This window comes from Sciurus carolinensis, chromosome 10, assembly GCF_902686445.1.
Source record: "Sciurus carolinensis chromosome 10, mSciCar1.2, whole genome shotgun sequence".
NCBI lineage: Eukaryota > Metazoa > Chordata > Mammalia > Rodentia > Sciuridae > Sciurus > Sciurus carolinensis.
The window spans coordinates 71,417,760-71,439,438 of NC_062222.1; the positions used below are offsets into that span (position 1 = coordinate 71,417,760).

General features: G+C 32.9%; 1 protein-coding gene across 1 annotated transcript in view; it reads left to right on the forward strand.

The window, feature by feature from the left end:
* Wdfy3 (WD repeat and FYVE domain containing 3) overlaps positions 1–21,679 on the forward strand; it is a 240,559-nt gene that overhangs the window by 142,791 nt on the left and 76,089 nt on the right. The window contains exons 14-21 of the mRNA XM_047566015.1: positions 5,868–6,325; positions 7,776–7,859; positions 12,434–12,611; positions 13,395–13,609; positions 16,670–16,782; positions 18,938–19,169; positions 20,502–20,602; positions 20,708–20,926. Coding sequence (XP_047421971.1) covers positions 5,868–6,325; positions 7,776–7,859; positions 12,434–12,611; positions 13,395–13,609; positions 16,670–16,782; positions 18,938–19,169; positions 20,502–20,602; positions 20,708–20,926 — 1,600 coding nt within the window. The remainder of the gene's footprint in view (positions 1–5,867; positions 6,326–7,775; positions 7,860–12,433; positions 12,612–13,394; positions 13,610–16,669; positions 16,783–18,937; positions 19,170–20,501; positions 20,603–20,707; positions 20,927–21,679) is intronic.

Consider the following 21,679-nt stretch of genomic DNA (forward strand, 5'->3'; position numbering starts at 1 on the left):
ACTAACTTTTAAGAACTAAAGATTTTAGTACCCACATTTTTTCTACAACATCATTATGCAAAGATTTGCATACACATATTCTCTCACATTACTGTAATTACTGGCATCTCAACAAAAGTTTTTAGACTCAAACTAAAATTAAATATTTCACTTTTGATTTATGTACAAGCAAATTTAGTAATGCATGTAAGGTATAATAGATAAGAGTATTAAATAACATACAAAACAAATTTTCCACATACTAGAAATCACTGTAATTGTAACAACAGCTAATTTTTATTAACTGCTTCTTATAGGTCAAGTACTATTTTGTACATTTACATGCTTCTATTTATTTAATCCTCATATTAAAGATAGGTATTATTAGTATTTCTGTTTCATTATAGATTATAAACTAACACACAGACTGGTTAAACAACTTACCTGAGTGTTTGTGTCTAGTAGGCAGAGCAACCAAGATCTGGACTCATGTAGTTTCTTTACATAGTTGTGCTTTTAACTTCTGTGATGTGAATAATAATAATTTTAATCAAAAGAGACATAGCCTTTCTTTGCTAAAAACCTGCCCTGTGTTTAAATAACATCCAAATAAACTGAGAGAAATCCATTAAAGTTTACATTCTTTCATTTGTTTATTGATACATGGTTTCTAAATACCATTTCCCATTATAAGGAACCCGGGCTCCTTAGAGAAATGGTTGATTATTAGACTGGGAAAGAAAAAGAAACAAAATGAATTTATAACATTTTATTTAGCCAAAAAGTAGGGAAGAGATGAAAGTGAATAAGAAAGCAAATAAATGAATAAATAATTAGAAGCAAACATGTGAATGGAGGACAAGGAACAGCTCTTATTTGCAGTCAAAAGGTAGATAATCTCCATTTGCAAGCTGTCATAATAATTGACTCAGGTAAAAATCATCACTGACTGCTAAAGACAGAAGATGAAAGTCTGAGGATTAACAGTTTGTTTTTTTTTTTAACATAGTCTCAAATTCTGTCAAAAGTTTCAGTGGACTCTTCTTTTTAAGCAAATGATCAATGTTAATTTCGCCACTGATGGTACAAATGAATAGCATGTGCCTTCTGATAGGAAACCCTGAGGAGTTTTAACATCACTTTTTTGTTTTCTCCTGCCAAAAGTGTATGATTGGAATTTGATTATTAGAAAAAACATCAGGTAAGTCCAAACTGGGAGGCTTTCCAAAATGTCTATTCTGTACTCTTCCAAAGTGAAATAGAAAAATGGCTCAGAAACTGTTCTTGAGTAAAGAGGGTAATGTGACTCCTCCATGCAGCAAATGATCATCTTGAATTTTCTTCTGCCATTAAGGGTGTTATTGGGATTTGGCAAAAAACACAATTAGGTCTGTGGATTAGATAATTGTATTGTTTCAGTGTGCTATTATCTGATTTTTACCATTACAAGCAAAATAATTTCTTTTCAGGAAAGAATGCATTAGAGTTTTTAGGGGCAAAGGAGAGTAGGGAGGTAGGGAGAAAGAGGGAAAGAGACAGAGTTAGAGTTAAATGCTAATATGGAAGAGATATCTCAGTTCTTCGAACTATTTTTATAGTTCTTCTTCAAGTCTAATATTATGTCAGTAATAACAGCCAAAAAAAAAAAAAAAAAAAGTGGTTTACATTGGCCTTCAAGGCCCTTGTGACTTTTCTCTCTTTCCCTCTATTCCCCTCAGTTCTTAGCTGGAAATGACCCCTGTAAACAAGGACAGATTAGTGAGAGCAGAAGATTGCAGCCTATAAACTCATGTATACGTGGGACTTGCACAGGGACAGAGCAGTTCTCAAAGAGCTGACTTAGAACTCCAAGTTACATACATCAAGAACAACATATCAACAAAGAGCAACAAATATTTAGAGAAGGGACAAGGTAAAATAAATGGACTATAGATAAGGAAGATTGTGGAAAGGCAAATAAATGTAGGTAAAGACTAGTGAATAAAATTTGTTGTGCAGTTTCCCCTAGCACCTTCTCTAGGTTGATAGGGGTCTGATTTTGTCTTTATGATGAAACTTGGTCCTTCCTGGTATTGAAGCGAGGAGAACACCTATACCTTTGTAAATTTATGTCCTGTTTTTAGACAGATGTGGGGAGGGCAGAGAGCTTTTGTATCTGTTTCTTAATTGCCTTCAACTCAAAGTGATTCTTATACAAATATGGAATACTTGGGGACATCTGGTCTCCTACATACCCCATTCTAGACACAGACATAACAAGAATTGTCTTTGCTTTTATTTGACTAAATTTCTCATCTATAATGAGAATTTGACATTTTTTCTTTATGCTTTTATGTATTTCATTCTGTTTTGAGCATAATGATAATTTCAAGGTTTTAAAAGATAATATGATAATTTATCTCATATTAATATTAGAGAAACATTTATGTATTTGAATGAATTTAATAGATTGCCAATGTTTTTGACATACATTTCCCTCCTCTTAATTGGGTACCTTCTTAATTGAATTTGTAAAACATTGGTAGATAGAGGCAACAAGATGTAATTAGTCAATCCAAAATTTCTGGTTAATGTTAATAACTGACTCTTAGGCTGGAAGGTACCTGAGGTACAGTGTTTACTGATTTCCATAACACAAGTGTTCCCACTAAGGCCTGTTGTAGGCCTCAAAAGTTGCTGAATATGGATGGAAATACAGATTGGGAGATGTACAATAGCCCCCATTACAGAATATTTCCACATGCATTGTCAATAGTAAAATACACAAAATACTTAGCAAGTAATGTGTTTTGAGTACATTAAAATAATATACTTGTAAATTCTTATCACTTATTTTTAAACCTTTTTTAAAAAATATTTTTATTAATTGTTGATGAACCTTTATTTATTTGTACGTGGTGCTGAGAACCTAACTCAGTGCCTCACACATGCATGTGCTCTACCACTAAGCCACAATCCTAGGCCCTAACTTATTTTTTAATCATAACTGTCTTTAACATAACTCACGGAATTCCTAAAAATATGGCAGCTGACTCTTAAAAGCTGATGTGAGCCACCTCTAGCATTCTTATCCTTTGAGGGCATGAAATTTTAGTGCTGAAAAGTAGTGGGAGAACTTAGGATCTCAATTTAACTTTCCATTTCTGCCACATTCAGAACTGCCTCAGTGCCTCCATTCAACTGGCATATATCGCAGACTTAAGTGATTTAATTTGTAATTATTTTGTGTACAAACCTGAAATCCCATAATGTATTCTACAGTATAATTCTGCTGACACACAAATTTGAATTGCATACCTTATATTAATGCAGATGTAAGTGATAATTTTATCTAATTAACCACTGAGCATTCAGATCTCACTGTAACTTTAATGCTTACTACTTATCATTTATTGATTTAAGTAATTAAAGCAATTAAATTGTTCCTGATATTTGAAAGCTTTCAAATACTGAAATTATGCTGTAATGTCAGAGTGCTCACAGATACCAGTTTTGAGGAAGAGATGGATCTGCCCAAAAAGATGTAATAGTACTGAACTATGGATTTACAAGCACTTTTCTTCCTAACCTCCGTCATATCTAACAAACTATATGAGTTTTGTACATTTTACATTAATTCTGAACTGCTCTTCCTCATCTATAAAATTACATTGTCCTCTGCCATGTATATACATTTTACATATGTCTACATATGTAAACATACGTATATGTATACATATATACCAATGATAGACCACATATACATAACTGGTCCCATATGTTATATTATAATGGAGCTGAAATTTTTCTGTCATCTAGTTATTTTATTGTACCACGTAGCCTGGGTGTGGGTGGCCTATATCATCTAGCATTGTACACTCCAGTGTTCACACAATAATGAAATCATTTTACATAAAATATGCCTATTGTTAAAGCAACATATGATTATACTTGTCAATTTTTGTCCAGTGTTTTCAAAGATAGTGGTGGGCTTATGTGCCAGGCACTTTGTTAAGAGCTTTACATGTGTCTACTGTAAGCTAATTTGTTGTTATTGTTTCCATTTTACAAAAGACGACACTAGGACACCGAAAGATTAACTGGTATAATAAACACTTTAATGTTGGTGTCAGAATTTGAACCCAGGCTTTCTGTCTAGCTTTTGCATTTAATCTCCAGGCTAGATTGTATGATTTTTTGTTTGTTTGTTTTTAAAATGTCTTGTATTAATATGATTTATATTACAAGTATAAAAGTGGAAATTTGTTGTTTGCAAAATAGTGGAAGGAATATACTGTGATTTTACATTTTATTTACATATTCAGATTACGTATTTCCTGTCTTTCAACATAATAAATTAAGGCTTAGGTACACATAATGAAGTCTTTACAGTTTCTGAAGCAGTGTACTTCAAAAATATGATTATATATATTGATATTTTGATATGTTGCTTTTCCAGTATATTATTAGAAATATGTAAGGTATTTTAATAAAATGATTTTTTTTCAAATGTAATGAGGGGGAAAATGATAAATTGTGTCTTAATAGTGGTAGATATCTGTTGTCTTACAAGTACTGAAACAGAAAGGAAAGGAGCCCACTGTGCATGTAAACAGATTTCACATTACGGTTCAAGACAATATAATGTCATGGTTAAGTGGATGAGTAGAGGAGTTAGACTTGCCTGAATTTAAATCGCGCTTTTGCCATTAAATATGCTGTACAGTCTTTGGCGAATTATTTAACCATGGTTTGCCTTAATTTCTCAACTGTCAACTGGGAATATAATATGACTGAGCAACCCTAATCCAAAAATCTGAAATCTAAAGTGCTACAAATTTTTAAACTTTTTGAATGTAAGTATGATGCCACAAGTGGAAAATTCCATACCATAAAACTGTTTCATGTAAAAAATTTTTAAAATATAGCATCAAATTACCTTCAGTGTATATGTATAAGGTGCATACAAAACATAAATGGCTTTCATATTTAGGCTTGGGTCACATCACTAAGATATCTCATTATATATATATGCAAATATTCTGAATAAACCTGAAAAACTTCTGGGTTCCAAACATTTTGGATAAGAGAGGCTCCAGTTGTGGTATCTAATACATAGGATTGTTGAGAGGATTAAATAACATAATGCATGAAAGCACGTAGTGCCTAAAACATGGTAAGTGCCCAGTAAAATATTAGGTGATACCATAATGTGGTATTTTTAAATTAAGCTAAGTTAAAAGTATGACAGTTCAATAAATAACTGATAGTTATCAAAGCTTGATTTACTTATTTGCTTTAGGTTTTGTTTCTTACTGCTTATAGCTGTTCTGCGAAAGGGCATATTTTTATTTCTCACAATTCATTTTGCAGAGAGAATGTCTAATAAGTTCTGTGAAGTGAATCCTTTTTCAAAGACATGAGAATACGGGCGTTTCATATGAAATTAAAAGACCTCAATCTTATCCACTCTGATCATCTCTCAAATTCCTCCTAGAATAAATCAGTTTATGTATGCATACATAGTCTTAAGGTTTGTGATGGTATAAAATTATACTAGAATATTTATTTTGCTTATTTAATAAAATTACTTTGTGAAATCACTGAATTCATTGATAGCATCAACAACTACAGACAAAAAAAGCTTTTTAGCCAACATTTAGATCAAACCTCATTCTATCAAAAAAAAAAAAATGTAGGATAGTGTTACCTGAAGTTATCTTCTGACTCTAATATTGACATTTTTTAATCAGCACAATATGTGATGTGGTTTATTGGATAAATGACAATAGCATTTATATCAGATGTTCCCAGACTGTTGTTGTCCTTTGATATTTATACATAGTAGCTTTTGACTTGATTTTTTAAAAAAATTTAATTATGTTTGTTTTTATCTTTTGTTCCCTTAGGCCCTCCTTTCAGTCCTTCGAGAAAGCCATCGTTCGAGAACAGTTTTTAGGAAAGTTGGAGGATTTGTGTACATTACATCCTTGCTTGTTGCTATGGAAAGATCTTTGAGCTCTCCCCCAAAGAATGGCTGGGAGAAAGTGAACCAGAATCAAGTGTTTGAACTTCTCCACACGGTGTTCTGCACATTGACTGCGGCAATGCGCTATGAGCCAGCCAACTCTCATTTCTTCAAAACAGAGATTCAGTATGAGAAGTTGGCAGATGCTGTTCGATTTCTTGGCTGCTTCTCAGACCTAAGAAAAATAAGCGCCATGAATGTCTTCCCCTCAAACACACAGCCATTTCAAAGACTGCTAGAGGAAGACGCGGTCTCAGTGGACTCAGTGTCACCCACTTTACGGCACTGCAGTAAACTCTTTATTTACCTCTACAAAGTAGCCACAGATTCTTTTGACAGGTATGGCGGTCTTCCAAATTACAGGGTATACTCAGCATTAATGCTCCACATTAAGATTTGAAGTATGTGTTAATCCAAAGGAAAATGAAAACAAATGAATCATCTGTCCTGTTTGCTTGAAGTATATCACTTGGGAATAATACCATTGACATCATGCTAAGTTTTTCAGTACAGAAGCGTGTTATTTGTAAGTTCAGGTTCAGTTAGCTCTTACTGCACTTAATGGAACAGTTTCCTTTATTAATGAATTTCTATGAAATTTCCTTTATTAATTATGTTTACTATTGTTCTTTTTTCCCCTCTTATCCTTAAAGAACATTAGGTGCAGCAGATTTAAATACTGGTTATCAACAGGAGAATATGCTTATGATTATACTTATTTCCAGGCAGATGGCAGATAACCTGTCATTCTCAACATTTCATAATTCTTGAAAAATGATATAGCTCTGTGAGACATATCAATGTCTTGAATCATCAAGTTCAGGATCCTTCAGAGTCATTTACTCTTTCCCTCAGTAAATAAGTGCTTAATGAAAACCTGCTGCATGATGAATCACTGTGCATTCTGTCATTCAGGATTCAGTTCTATACAAGACTGCCTTGGTCCTTGCTCTCCTTTAGCTGATAATACAGACACAAATAATTATAATGTATTGCGACAAATTCTGTGATGGGGAAAATCCAGGTTTCTTAAGTAAGAACATTGGAGAGCCACTTTATCTAAATCACTGTTTTGAGTGCTTCTGCTGTGTTTTTAATTAAGTTCTCACTTTGAAAATAATGTAAGAGTGATCATGCTTCTAAGTTACCTGTTCTAAGCATTATCACTTTTAACAGTTACCATAGTTTTCTTTTATAAGTGAATTATTTCTATATTGCACCCATAAATAGACTAATAGAGCCTCTAAGAGGTTTTGTATTCTTTAACATGGAATATCTACTTTTAAATATCTACTGAGATATTTCTTGCTTCTTAACAATACTTCTTAGTCTTTAATAATTAGATTTGAAAATCCAAGTGTTAAAGAAAAATTGTTTCCATATTTTTCCCATCTTGAAAGTAAAATTGCATATATACTCTTAATTTCCAGGAAAACATGGGATTGTGTGGTATTATAGGAATAAACTCTGTAAATCTGTGTAATCAGATTCAACTTCTGTTTTCTACTTATCCTAGTTCTTATACCTCATTTTTAGTTTGACTTATTAAAAACAGGGCCTACAGTACTCTGTTTAACAAATGTGTTAAATGTTCACATTAGTAGGGATAAGCATGTGCCTTAAGCATGCTCTTCTCTGTCACTCAGTGCATGAGGTGTAGTCTTGTTCCTCATTCCTGCTGAATATGGAGGATGCTCCTTATTAAACTTTCTTGTGAAACTAACCAACTGCCAACCTGGTGCTCTCTTCTAACCTCTCTAAACCACCCTGTCTGTTTTGTCGTCTGTAGTCGTGCAGAACAGATTCCTCCTTGCCTGACAAGTGAGTCTTCTCTCCCCTCTCCTTGGGGGACACCAGCTTTGTCAAGGAAAAGGTACTGATCTTATAAGAGAAGTCATTCTTTATCTGTGTGGGGTTTTCCTGTGCTTACTTATGTGTTAATGTGATGATTGTTTTTGTAACTTCAGAGGATTTTTGGTTTGATTTCTTTTTATATTTTTTAGGTTTCAAGATTATTAATTTCCCTTTGGTATATTGATGAGAATAAAATGTGTGCTATGAAACTATGAAGGACCTGTAGATTTTATCATTCATGTTAATTATTTAGTCACAACTACACATTTTGTTTTTATAGCAGGCATATCACATATTAAAAATAAGTTAGAAATGAGGATGCAGTGGCTCTTTAGATACTTTCTACTTTTTCTTTTCACTTTCTTTCTTGTTGGGGGTCATTCTTTGGTTTTACTGTTACTCCAAAATGAACTCATAGCACTGAAGGTAAATGTATATTTTCTTAATCAAGCTCAACCAGTTGAAATATGGTTCCATAATGGAGATTTGTCAAAGCTAAACTTCAAAGTGAAGAAGAAAACCTACCCCAGTTCTTACGTTCATCTGTTTCATGTAAATCTGTAAGCTACCTTGTATGTAAAGCTTATAAATCTAAAAAAAAAAAGTAGTTGATTAACAAAAGTACAGTTAACATACATTTAAGATTTCATTTGCAACCCGCACTCAGAGTGATTATAGTCCTTGCAGTTGGCATCAAGTAAGTCTTCTTTCCTCTGTTTTCTTCAAGTCATTAATCTTTTATAGATACCTCCAAGTGTAGCTTTTGAAAATTGAATCCTGAGAAAAACATTATAAGTATATTGTTCTAATCTTAATACTTTTGTTCAGATTTTTAGACTGGAATAATGATTATAGTTAGTGCCTCAAAAATATTTATCACACATTCTGTTTTTTAGCATGGAATACAGGCAACCTTCTATGTCTATAAGTTCATCCAACCTCAGATTGAAAATACTTTTTAAAAGATTGTTGTAGTGAACATGTGCAGACCTTTTCCTGTTATTATTCCCTAAACAATACAGTATAACAACTATTCATGTAGTGTGTTAATATTGTATTAGGTATTATAAAAAAAAAATCTAGAGAGGATTTAAAGTGTATCAGAGGATGTGCTAAGGTTATATGCAAATACTGTGCTATTGTATGTAAGTGTTAAATATCCATGGATTTTCATATCCACAGGGGGTCTGGGAACCAGTCCCCTGGAAATACTGAGGGTTGACTATATATCTATAATAGTATTCATTTTGTAGGTGGAAAGAGACATAGTTTCAAATTTATGCTGGGGCTTATACCTCATTATAGTTAACAATGGCATTGTTCAACCCAGCCTTAAATGGATTTAGTGTTATACATTTTATCTGTGCCCCCAAACTACTATTTCTTTTATTCTTTCTTTTCTTTTTCTTTTTTTTTTTTTTTTTTTCTCCTCCCTCTTAATGGCCATGCTAGAGATTAAACCCAGGGCTTCTCACATGCCAAGCAAGTGCTCTACCACTGAGCCACATCCCCAGCCCATGTCTCTTTTTTTATTTTTTAATAACTGATCCTAATTCAAGAAACTAAATAAATTCGAGTTTACTTAGTATAGCTTTCTATTGCTAAAATGAATAAGGTAAGAGATTTTTATGTTTGAAAACTAATATGTGCTCACTATCCCAAAGAACTACTGAATACTAGAGAAATAATTTTAATTACTTAATAGTTTAAATTACTAAAGATTATAATTTTAAAATATAGTGATCATATCATAAATGATAAAGGACTAAAAATTGTTTTGTTTAAAGATATTTAGTACTTTATAAATATTAATAGATCCAAAAAAGAGATGTACAGATTAAAGAAATACATTTTTAAAAACATCCTTCAGAACTTCTTGTATTTAAATGGTGATTGAACAAGGGAAAGCATTTTATTCCTTGACATAATTATTTATGGCTTTAAATCAGAAATGTTTTCTCATTGCTTGCAGTACCATTACATGTAAAAATACCAGGTCTTTAAGTGGAAACCATTGCTGAATTAATAGTTAAATGAATCTCCTATGCATGTGAGTTCTCCATCAGTTATATTGATGCTGTACCAAAGATGAGAAGCCCCTGATATTGTTCATGCTAATACCATTCATATTGACATTTTCAGGTTATTATTCTAGTCAGGTTGTATACATTTTATTTAAAAATAAAAATCATAAGTGAGTAAATAATACATTGTTTTTACTTAACAAATTCAAATAAATTACCTTTTGAAATTAGAATTTTAATCACACTATTTCTAGAACTTCTCAAAAAAAATCACATCAGTTTATGGGCATCTTTTTCTTTTAGCAAAACATGATGCTTTTGTTTTGTTTTGTTTGCAAAAGGAGAAAATAGTGTTGTACTGTGTTTTTATAACCTATAGAACATTCAGATACTAAGGAAGAGTTGAATTTGTGGTATTTGTCTGACATGTAAAATCCTGGAGAGTTTTCTCTAGTTATTTTAGAAATTGGAGAGAAAGATCTAGCCAAATTATAGCTAAACAATGTTCAGAGTTAGAGGAAGTGAAAACAAAATACAAAATAATCAAAACTATTCCAAATAGATCTTCCATGGAGGAAAAGATTATAAGCACTTGTTATTGTGTGCAAATATGAAGTCTATTATTCAGTGTCTCTGCACACTAGATAAAGCAGATTCAGAATTTAAACATTTAACTGTATATTTCCAAAAGAGGTAAATGAGTCTTAAATATATGAGAATTTAGGTTGAAATATTAAGTAGCAGTTTTTATAACTTTTAAAAATAAATTCAGCATAAAAATTTACTGAATTTTGAAATGTCACTTGTTCTCTCTGCCAGTGTTAGCTCTTGCTTGTGAAGTAACTATTTAATAAATCTACCATAATCCATAAATTTAAAAAGTGATAGTACCTATGCTAATACCTATGGAGTTTAATAATAATTAAGGTGGTTTTACCCCTGTCATAATATACCTAATTTTAGTTAAGTACCAAGTTTTAGATTTTAACAATGTTTGCAGTATTTTTCTGGTTTTAAAATCACATAATTCTTTTATGAGAATATTATTTTCTTAAGATTTTAAAAATCCACCACTATACTAGTTATATATTAGGAAAGAATTCAGTTTCCAAAGACATTAAAAGTGTCTTTCTGGTTTATCCATACTTTAAGTTCTAATCTGGATTAAATTTTGTTACTTTAGTAATAGGCTTGAAAGTAAATATAAATTCATTTAGAATCTGTTTTTCTCAATTTTGAATTACTTTTCATGTGTAATGAAATACTTTTTATGAAATATCTGAAGTGAATGGTTGGGAATTCCTGTGAGACGATAGAGGAATTATGAATCTTTTTTTTCCGGATGGATCAAAATATTTTAAGGAACAAAGGGAGCAACATAGAAGGATGCCTGTAAAGATCTAGAAATTTCTTTCTTAGTAAGTTTAGAAATTAAATTTTTCTGAATGAAAAACAGCAACATACAGGGAGTGAAAACATGAATGGGTAGAGGATATGCTTATGACTTTTAAATAAACTAGGAGAGTCCATGTGCTTTTTTATAAGTGAAGTCGAATGCTTTCCTAGAATCTCTGTTTAAAAGAGAATGGTGCTTTTTTTGAAAACATGGTAGTTGCCAATTCTTTGCTACTAATTCACTGATGTAAAGCGTCTGTTTCCCAAACTGCTTTCATGCCACAGAGCTGAAACTGCACTGCTCTCAGTAACAGAGCTCAACATTAGACAAATTATACTGAGACCAACTCATCAGAACAACAAGCTCCCGTGAACCATAGCAACAAGCATCTGTTTCCTAGTGCCAAGATTCATAAATTGTAAATTGCAAAATTCATAAATTGTAGCTTAATAGTATGAAATAGAAAAGAGACACCATTGATGAGAAGAAACATGCCCATTCAGGACATGGGTCCCCTTTCTAACTAAAAAAAAAAAAAATTGTTGCATGAAATATGCCTTCTTAAAAAATTGAAATGAGTATTTTCAGTGGTAGTAGAAATTGGTTTAAGAGTGATTGTATTCTAAATAATATAAAGAAAAACTTCCATGATGCTTAATATGTTTACCCTCAGGTGGCCAGGTCTCTGAGCCAACTCTGACTGAAGTTACCCCAGGTTAGAATAAGCCATTTGACCTTGTGTTGCCCATGAGTTAATGAAGGATTAAAAACACAGGCAGTTGCAAAAGAAAACAATCTCATTGAGAGATTAATTTAACTTGATCACTCATCAAATACCATTTGAACTTTGATCTCTCTAGAGCTTTGAATCTATGTCTGTGATATTAGCTATTCTTTACATTTAAAATAATGCCATTCTTTAATGAAATAACCCAAATAGTAAATGGTAAAGACATATTAGAGCCAAGAAGAATCGATAGTTAAATTATCTATATGTGACTCATTGAGAGTTGATAATATATTGCTCTTTTGTATCCCGACCGTAAAGTGTTTATAACCAATCCCTGAATTGTAAGGCTTTTTGCTTAACAGTGAATAAAAGTAACAGAAGATGAAGAAAATAAACTGAGAATGTAGTCAGAATTAAAAACCCTTCTTTCTTTCTTTTTACAGGCATGCATATCATTCTGTTTCAACTCCCCCTGTCTGCCCTGCAAAAAATGTTGCTGACCTGAAACTGCATGTGGCGGCATCCTCTCTCCAGAGCTCCGACGCTGTCATCATCCATCCTGGAGCCATGCTTGCCATGCTGGACCTCCTGGCCTCCGTTGGGTCAGTGACACAGCCAGAAGTAAGCTTGGATATGTTAGTTCCTTCCCATCTTTAATGAGTGAAAGGAATGTGTGTGCATATATGAGCTGAGGGGTGGGGGAGGACAGGAAGAAGAAAAGTGCTATGAAATGTTAACCTATCACATACTAAGGTAGGAAAAGGAAAAAAACAGCATTTTGCTATTTGAGTCTTACCTTCCAGTATATGTGGTGTATGTGTGTATATCAGAATACAATTCATATGTCACAGAGGCAACAAAGGTGGTTACTTTTGAAATTGAAATAATTGTTTCTCCTGCTTAGCAGTGGGAATTGTTAATGAATGATAATGAAAGAAAAATGACCAAAGATACTACATTGAGCTATTTAACTGTTTTGGCTTGTAGCACTCAAAAGTTTGGATGAGTTGGAGTCTGGGGAACTATTCTCGTTCAAATGTTGTATTGACTTCTAGGGCCTAAAATGTCACAAATGTCTTCCTTTCAACTATTTAGCTATTAGAGGAAAAGAAAAAGCCTATACCTACTATTTCTATAAAAATAGAACTACTATTAGTTATATAGTCATGTAGTCCAAAAGAATTGGAAGAGTATAGAGTCAGCTATGTGTGCTTCTAAAAGAATTAAAGTAACAAATTTTTGCATGTCTCTGTTCTAGAAGTGCTGTATTAGTTTAATAAGACAGTTATTTAATTTACTTGAATGTATTTTGAAACATCTAGAGACCTTATATTGAAAGGTGTAGAACTGTCACCTATATTACTAAGAATGCCATGGTGACATGGATTTCTTTGTTGACTTTAGCATGCTTTGGACCTTCAACTTGCTGTGGCAAATATTTTACAATCCCTGGTGCACACAGAAAGAAACCAGCAAGTCATGTGTGAAGCTGGTCTTCATGCACGACTGCTGCAGAGGTGCAGTGCTGCCCTGGCTGACGAGGACCATTCTCTGCACCCACCCCTGCAGCGCATGTTTGAACGCTTAGCCTCCCAGGCCCTGGAGCCCATGGTGCTGAGGTCAGTAAGTCTCTTTTTCACAAAAAATTGGTGACAATTAGTCATGGCCATTCCTAGAGTCTTCATGATTCAAGAGTTCTCACTGCAGCAGGCTCATTCAGTTACCTGCAGGCAAGAGAAAAATGGACAAAATACTTAAAACACAGCATTTTGAAACAAATCCTCTTATTGATAAACAATGTTTCTGTCCATTTGTTATTTCTTCTACTTGAATCTAGCAAACTCCTTTTCCTTTAAAAATAAAATCATTTTAATTTTGTATAAGACTTAAATCTATATATTTAAGAACTTTTTATATGTAATAACTTATCAAAAGGACTTCTTAAACTTTGTATTTTGAAATAATTATATATTCACAATAATTTGTAAAGGTAGATCAGAAAGGTTCCTTGTCACCTTCGTGTAGTTTCCTCCAGTGGTTAAATCTTACATAACTATAATATAGCATTAGAGTCAAGAAATGGATGTTGGTATGATGTATCTGTGTATGCACGAGATTCTCTCTAATTGTATTCATGTGTAAATGTATGTGACCACTACACAATCCATGGTGTCATAAATATCTCCCTTTATTGTCATACCCACTCCCTTATCTGCCACCGTCCCCAAGCCTTGGAAACCTACTGCTCTGCTCTTTATTTCCATAATTTTGTCTTTTGAGAGTGTTATATATATCAGATTATGTGGTGCATGACCTTTTGAGATTGGCAGTTTTCACTTACCATAATGTTCTTGAGATGCATACAAGTTGTTATGTGTATCAATAGTTTTATTGCTAAATAATTTATTCTGTTGTGGCTATACTGCAGTTTGTGAATCACTCAAAAGTGTATTTTTGAAAACTTCTTATAATGCAAGAAAAACAGTGCTGTATATTTTAGACATTAAACTTGCTGGTTTTTAAACTTTTTTCCCCTATATTTTCCTTGAAATTACATGGCTAAATAGATTTAATACATAAATCCTTGTGATCTTTCTTATAAAAATATACTCATTTTATCATTTTGGGACTATATGCTGATCTCTGCATTAGATTATTTTTATCTACTATTAAAGTATTCCTGCTGTATTATACTGCATTATAAGTGTTCTTAAAAGTGGTTAAAATTTGTTATTTTTTAAACTGACTGCAAACAAATGGTGGCTTAAGAAAAACATATATAGCAGACATTTGTCAAGCAGTGTTGTATCAGTGTGCTAGGCCTTGATAATACCAAGACGAAAGACAGTCACACTCCCCTCATTCATCTGCTGGTGGGTGTATTCAGTCTTACAGCTTTGAAGATAACATTGATATTTTCCCACATCCTTTTTGATAATCTGCTATGATAAAAGTAGAGAGATTAGAGAAATTGTCTCATACCTAATGCTAATATTTGCCAAAACAAATAATTTATATGACATAGCAAGATAAACAGTAAGCAGTGAAAATCAACCATTTGCATATGCTCTATTCTCACAGTGAATGCTTGGAAAAAGCCAAGTGATGAGCCATAGATTGAGAAAAGGAAACAAATCCCCGATTCTCTGAGAAAGGGGTGCTCCTTCTCCCACATCAAGGCTTATGTGCTCATAGCGCTCATCTTTTGATAATTATGAACCATACATAGACTATAAACTATTTGTGTGTAATATTCTACAGGCTACAGGTACTTGACTTTATAAATCTTTTTTTTTTTTTCTGTGACAGAGAATTGAAAATACAGTGAAGTATTCTTTTTTGTATACAGTGCCATAAATTACAGAATACTGTAATATATAATTGCTGGACAATTTATTATGTCTCTGTGCAGCACATTTCAGGAGGACATGCTCCATATACTTTATATTCTAGTTCTTCATAATAGTGGATATCTTTTCCATGCTTGAAATAAGAACAGAAGCAGCTTATTTGTAAAGATTATAGATACGTAATATTCTTTATTCATTACTGTCAATTTCTGACCTAGAGATATGCATTATCCATTTTTTAAAAACCCTTACTATATGTTAGGTACTGGGGAAACATTGGTAGACAGAAAAAGAAAAATTTGTGTTCTCAAAAAATATATATTCTAATAAGGAATACAGTCAAGTAAGAAGTAAGTGGGAAATTAAAATGTTGTATATTCAGTTCTGTAAAAGCAGTGTTATAGAGTTTATATAAGGGCAGCTACCCAGACTTTCTCGAGGGTGTCTCAGAGGAGACTCTGTGGAGGAAATGGCAGTTAAGAAGCAAATTATGGAAGGGAATTAGCCAAATAAGGGAGAGGTGGAGAAAAGAATATTCTCAGCAATAAGAAAGGAAAATTTGATGGTCCCGAACAAGAAAGGAATGTAGCTTTTATAGGGAGTTAATAAGCATTTAGTACACCTTGAGAACAATATATGATTGGGGAATGAGGGCAGTGAAGTTGAGGACCAAGGTAGAAATCATCTTGTGTGTGGTACTGTGTACTAGTCATTTTGAGGGGTTTGGGTTTCCATCTACTAAGATTGAACAGCCATTGAGAGACTTAAGCAATAGAGTGACATTGAATATATTTTAGTTTTAAAAGATACTAACTATAGTGATGAATGTATTGAACTGGGACACAGGAGGTGATTAAGACTCTCCTTCAAGAATACAAAAATATTGTAATTGATCTGGGTGTTATTAGGAAGGATGAAAAGATAGCAGATTTAAGATATTTGGGGGGAGTAGAATCAGCAGAATTTTTCTGATTTTCTAAATATGGAAAGCCTGAAAAAGAAGAAGAATCAAAGCATATTTCAGTGAGATGCAGAACATCTGAAAAACTATAGTTTAGGTGAAAGTTTGGTTTCAGACATAATTGGAGTTGAGATACTTCTTAAACATTTTTATTAACTTTTGAATTTTGAAAACTATATAGTGGATCTTATAGGTATATGGTGATCAGATATGAAATTAACATTGTACATCATTTCACAATAACTTTGCATTTATTTTGTATTTTAACTAGTCTGTTGTAATTCGTTAAATCCTCTTTCTTGTTTGTATTTGGTTTCTGAATTATATATAGTCTCAGTCAAGGAATAACTTTGCTGTTTCTTCTTTAGAGAGTTTTTACGTTTGGCAAGTCCTTTGAATTGTGGTGCCTGGGACAAAAAACTGCTAAAGCAATATAGGGTCCATAAACCAAGTTCATTGTGTTACGAGCCAGAGATGAGAAGTAAGTTGACTTTTGACATTCTATTTTTTGACTTCTTTTATTTGTGAAAATCATATGGTGGATGAATACTATTTCAAGTTTATAAAAAGAAAGAAAGTCTTGTTAGTTGTTATTTAAACAGAGACACACAGTCAAGTTGATTAAGTGAGCACAAGAGCAGTTAGGGTGGGGGAGGAGTGATTGGTGGTGTTAGGATCCAGAGGAGATCAGAGCTATGGGCAGAGTAAGCCTCAGTGTGGGAGAAAGAGCACCCCTTTCTCAGTGGATCAAGGATGTGTTTCCCTTTCTCAAGTCGCCTTTGCTGCCTGAACTGGGAAATGGTTGATTGGATTATTATTACCAGGCTATTGATTTTCAGGACACCTGCTGCAGCAAAGACATAGAAGACAGGAAATTAGAAATACTGATAAAGACAGTTAAAGTTACACACCAAGGTGTGGAGGCCTGATGGGGAAATAAGTGAAGCCAGGTGACTTCAGGTGTGAAGCAGAAGTAAACACTCATTGGCTATTACAGTCCATATCAGATGGGTTGTTTGTGTAGGTATTGTGACATCCTCCAGTCCAGTGGCAAGAATTAATATAAACAAGATTGAGAATGAAGCACCAGTGTTTTTAAAATGAACAGAGAACTTACTAGAAAAATAATAGATGGGTAGTTTCATAGAGTGAGATGTAGTAAGTATTACTGAGAAACCTCCAAGGTGAAGATTTTGCATTAGGCTGATAGAAATCTGATCTGGGGAGTTAGCAGAGTATGGGCACTGTTTATCAGACTATCATGGAGCCCATCCACTTCAGAAGTGTTCCTATGGAAGCCAGTTGCACTGAATTTCCTCTCAAATTTAATTCTGTAGTTTTACTCAATTTTAGTTTCTAAATCATTCTGTATTGTTGTTAGCCATAGTGATAAGACATTTGTTTTGATAGATTAAGGTGACCATTACTAGTGAAAAAGGCAAAAGAATATTTAGAAAAGTAGACTGGCTTCTTTGAAAGGAGGTGGCAGTCATCTTAGATCAACTCCTTCATTTTTGGCATGAGAATTCTGAAGTCAGAGAGATTCAACCATTTTTTCAGTCTTAATCTTTCTTCCTGCTAATTATTACCAGTGATTAACAAATACTGTGTTATGGAAGCTTTAAGAGCTTTTGAATTTCAATACAGTTTTGGCAGAAAACAAAGTATTTCAGTTTTTGAAGCTATTATTGTAATAATTAATATACATGTTATATATTTATGTGGTCCTGGGAATTGAACCCAGGGCCCTGCACAGGCTAGGCAAGCCCTCTACCACTGAGCTATGTCCCCAAGACCTTTATATATAAAGACCTTATATATGTTGTATAATTCTTTAGAATTGACTTATTATTTATTTTGACAAGACTAGAAACAAAATATAGCTCTTTTCCCTGAGAGAATTACTATTTTCATGGTCGTCTGAATATCCAGCACGTACAAGGGGAATAGTTAACTACATGCATCCATGTGGTTCATCTTCAGAGGGAATATTTTCTCCATTACATTTGTGATATATTCCTAGGAAGACAGGACAGTTTGCTTGAAATTTGTCTTTTCATTCTTGAAATTGTTGCCATTTATATACATATGGGAATTCTTAAGTTTAATTTTGTGATCACATATTTAATTTTAATAGTTTTTAGGAAAGAAATACAAATAGGGAGAAGATGGAGGAATTAAGTTGTGGCTGTTTATATCTGATATTTTTTCCTAAGAAAGATGACCTGTTTCTTTATGTTTTAATACTTCTAGACTATTTTGCTTTCTTTTCAAAGAAAAATGATGAAAAGTAGTTTTGTAAAATAAAAGCATAAACTGTTTTATGTCAATATAAAATTCTTAAATTACATTGTAACAGGTGATTATTGATGATTTTTATTCTTAATTGTGGTCTAGTTTCCAGTGTTTCTGCAATGTACATATTAATTTAGTTTTAAGTAGAAAATGAAATAGCCTATTTAAGTTTAAAAGGGAATATAAAGTACATTTAAATCTGATTAGTGCTCTTAGTATTTAAAAAGGAAATAATTACATATTGAAATTAAAAAGTGCATTTAAAAATAAATTAGCCTTGTAAAGTTATTTTAAAATTCTGCCTGGTATTTCCGCCAAGAGATTTTTCTTTTGACTTACAGACAGTATGATCACTTCCATGGAAGGTCTGGGTTCTGACAGTGTTTTCAGCTTACCTGAAGATAACCATTACCGGATAAGCAAGAGCCTGGTAAAATCTGCAGAAGGTAGCACTGTACCCTTGACCAGGGTGAAGTGTCTGGTCTCCATGACAACCCCACATGACATCAGACTTCATGGGTCATCTGTTACGCCAGCATTTGTTGAATTTGACACATCCCTTGAAGGGTTTGGGTAAGGAAATTGTATGATAGCCTTATTCTATTGTTTTATTCTCTGCTTTATGACTTTGCAGGTAGATCTTTTTGTTTTAAATTTACTCGGTCAATTCATATAATGGTATATACTATACTATATATAGTCAAATAATTTCTGTTCTTTAAGAATGCTATTTTAATATTTTTACATTTAATAATTTTAACTTAATTATTATATTAAATAAATCAATGTAATAAATGAGTCAGCAATCTAAGGCCCTTTGGCCAAATCTGCTTTTGTTGGTGAGGTTTTTTAAAAATCTTGTGGATGAAGTTTTATTAGAACATAGTATTTTCTATGGCTGCTTTGGCACTATGTCTTCAGGCTTTGGTATTTTTGATAGCAACTGGCAGAGTTGCTAACTCACAGAGCACAAAATGTTTATCATCTGGCCATCTCCTGAAAGTTTGTCAATCACGATATAATAAATATGATTATATACAGATAATATGTGAATTAAAATTAGATGAAAAATCTCCTAGCCTAGGTTTTGTCATCAGGCTGTCCCACAAATTACCTAACAGAGTTTCTTATATTATCAATAGTCAGTGACTGTCACTTCTAATGAGTAAATTAATTTAAGTGGCAGAAAGGGCTACAGTAGCACAAGCAACAATAAAGAATCTACAGAGAACCTTGAAGTTTTTTAAGTCCACCTGCCTCAAAACAGACACAAATGCTAATAAATCTAACAACTAGATTATAAAGTTTATATTTTTAGTTGGCCCCCTTTTAATGTAAATATGAGACAGTACAAACTCCTTCATTGTTACTTGTGTATTTTTACAAATAACTGGATCTATCAACTTTTAGACTGCTAGTAGATAATTTGCACATGTACACATTGTGGGATTCTTATACATTTATCTAACTCTGTAGTTGTATTTTAAACATGTAGTTATGGGTCATTATCAAACAATGAATGGTTGGGAATAGTCAAAACTAATCAGAATGGTGGTAACAGGAGATAGAGATTGGAAATGGGCACAAGGGAAGTTTTTACGCAGTGATGAAATTGTCCCGATGCTGTGATTGAGGTTAGTATACATTTGTGTGTTTTACATATGCAAATTATATCTTAATTTTTAAAAATTTAAACTTACCATTATATTGCTAGTGATTTTTAAAGTGCTTTGTTTAATACTCTCACATAATTAAAAGACAGAAAGGACTTTTCTTGATATTCAGATTTATTCTTTGATCTTTTATCCCTTTTATACACTGGCAGTTTATTTCACTGTGGTACTTCCTTAGTGTTAAGAGAAGAAATAGTTATCTCTAATATATATGTTGTCTTTTATTCAATAGCTGCCTGTTTCTGCCTAGTTTGGCTCCTCATAATGCCCCTACAAATAATGCTGTCACAACATGTCTTAATGATGGGGCTGTGGTCAGCGGCATTGGTTCTGGTAAATACTTTATTTTTCAGTAGATCCTTCATATGCTTTTGTTGGCCTTTTTAAAAATGTAAATATGAGTCAAAACACTCTTTCATTTTGCTACTTTTACTTCAGGTGAAAGGTTCTTCCCTCCTCCGTCTGGCTTAAGCTACTCTAGCTGGTTTTGTATTGAACATTTCAGTTCTCCTCCTAATAACCACCCCGTCAGACTCCTTACTATTGTTCGCCGAGCAAATTCTTCTGAACAGCATTACGTGTGCCTTGCCATAGTTCTGTCAGCAAAAGACCGATCTCTGATTGTTTCCACTAAAGAGGAACTACTCCAAAATTATGGTCAGTATTTGTCTTTTTCTGTTTTCTCCTTTTGAATCTAGAAGTATAAAAATTCATTTTAATATTTTTAAGGCAGAATGGCATTTTGCTACATCTATATCCATTCATCGGTTGACAGAAATGTTAATATAATGTCTCTTTGAGGTCATGATTTAAGTTTTTTTGAATAAATATCCAGAAGTGGGATTGCTGGATCATCTGGTAGTTCTATTTTCAGTTCATTGAAGAACCTCCTTGTTGTTTTCTATATCATGACAGAAAATCATTTTGCTTTTCCACCAATAGTGTACAAGACTTCTAATTTCTCATCCTCCTCGCCAACACTTAGTTTTGTTTTTTTGATGATAACCATCTTGTGAGGTGCTGACTTAACTGTGGTTTTGGTTTGCATTTTTCTGATGATTAGAGATGTGGGGCTTAAATTTATATACCTGTCAGCTATTTTTGTGTCTTAGAAGACATTGGTCTATTAGCTTCTTTATTATTGAGTTGTTTGAATATATATATATATATATATATATATATATATATATATATATTAGAGATTAACTCCTTATCAGATATGTAGCTCTTGCATAGTTTATCTCATTCCATAAGTTTTCATTCTGTTGATTATTTCCTTTTCTGTACAGTTTGATGTAGTCCTACTTGTTTGTTTTTGGCATCAACTAGTCTCTTTATTTTACCATAACTCTTACTGTCCAATTATCTTATTTCTTTTTTACTTAATTAGCTATTCTAACTTTCTTTGAT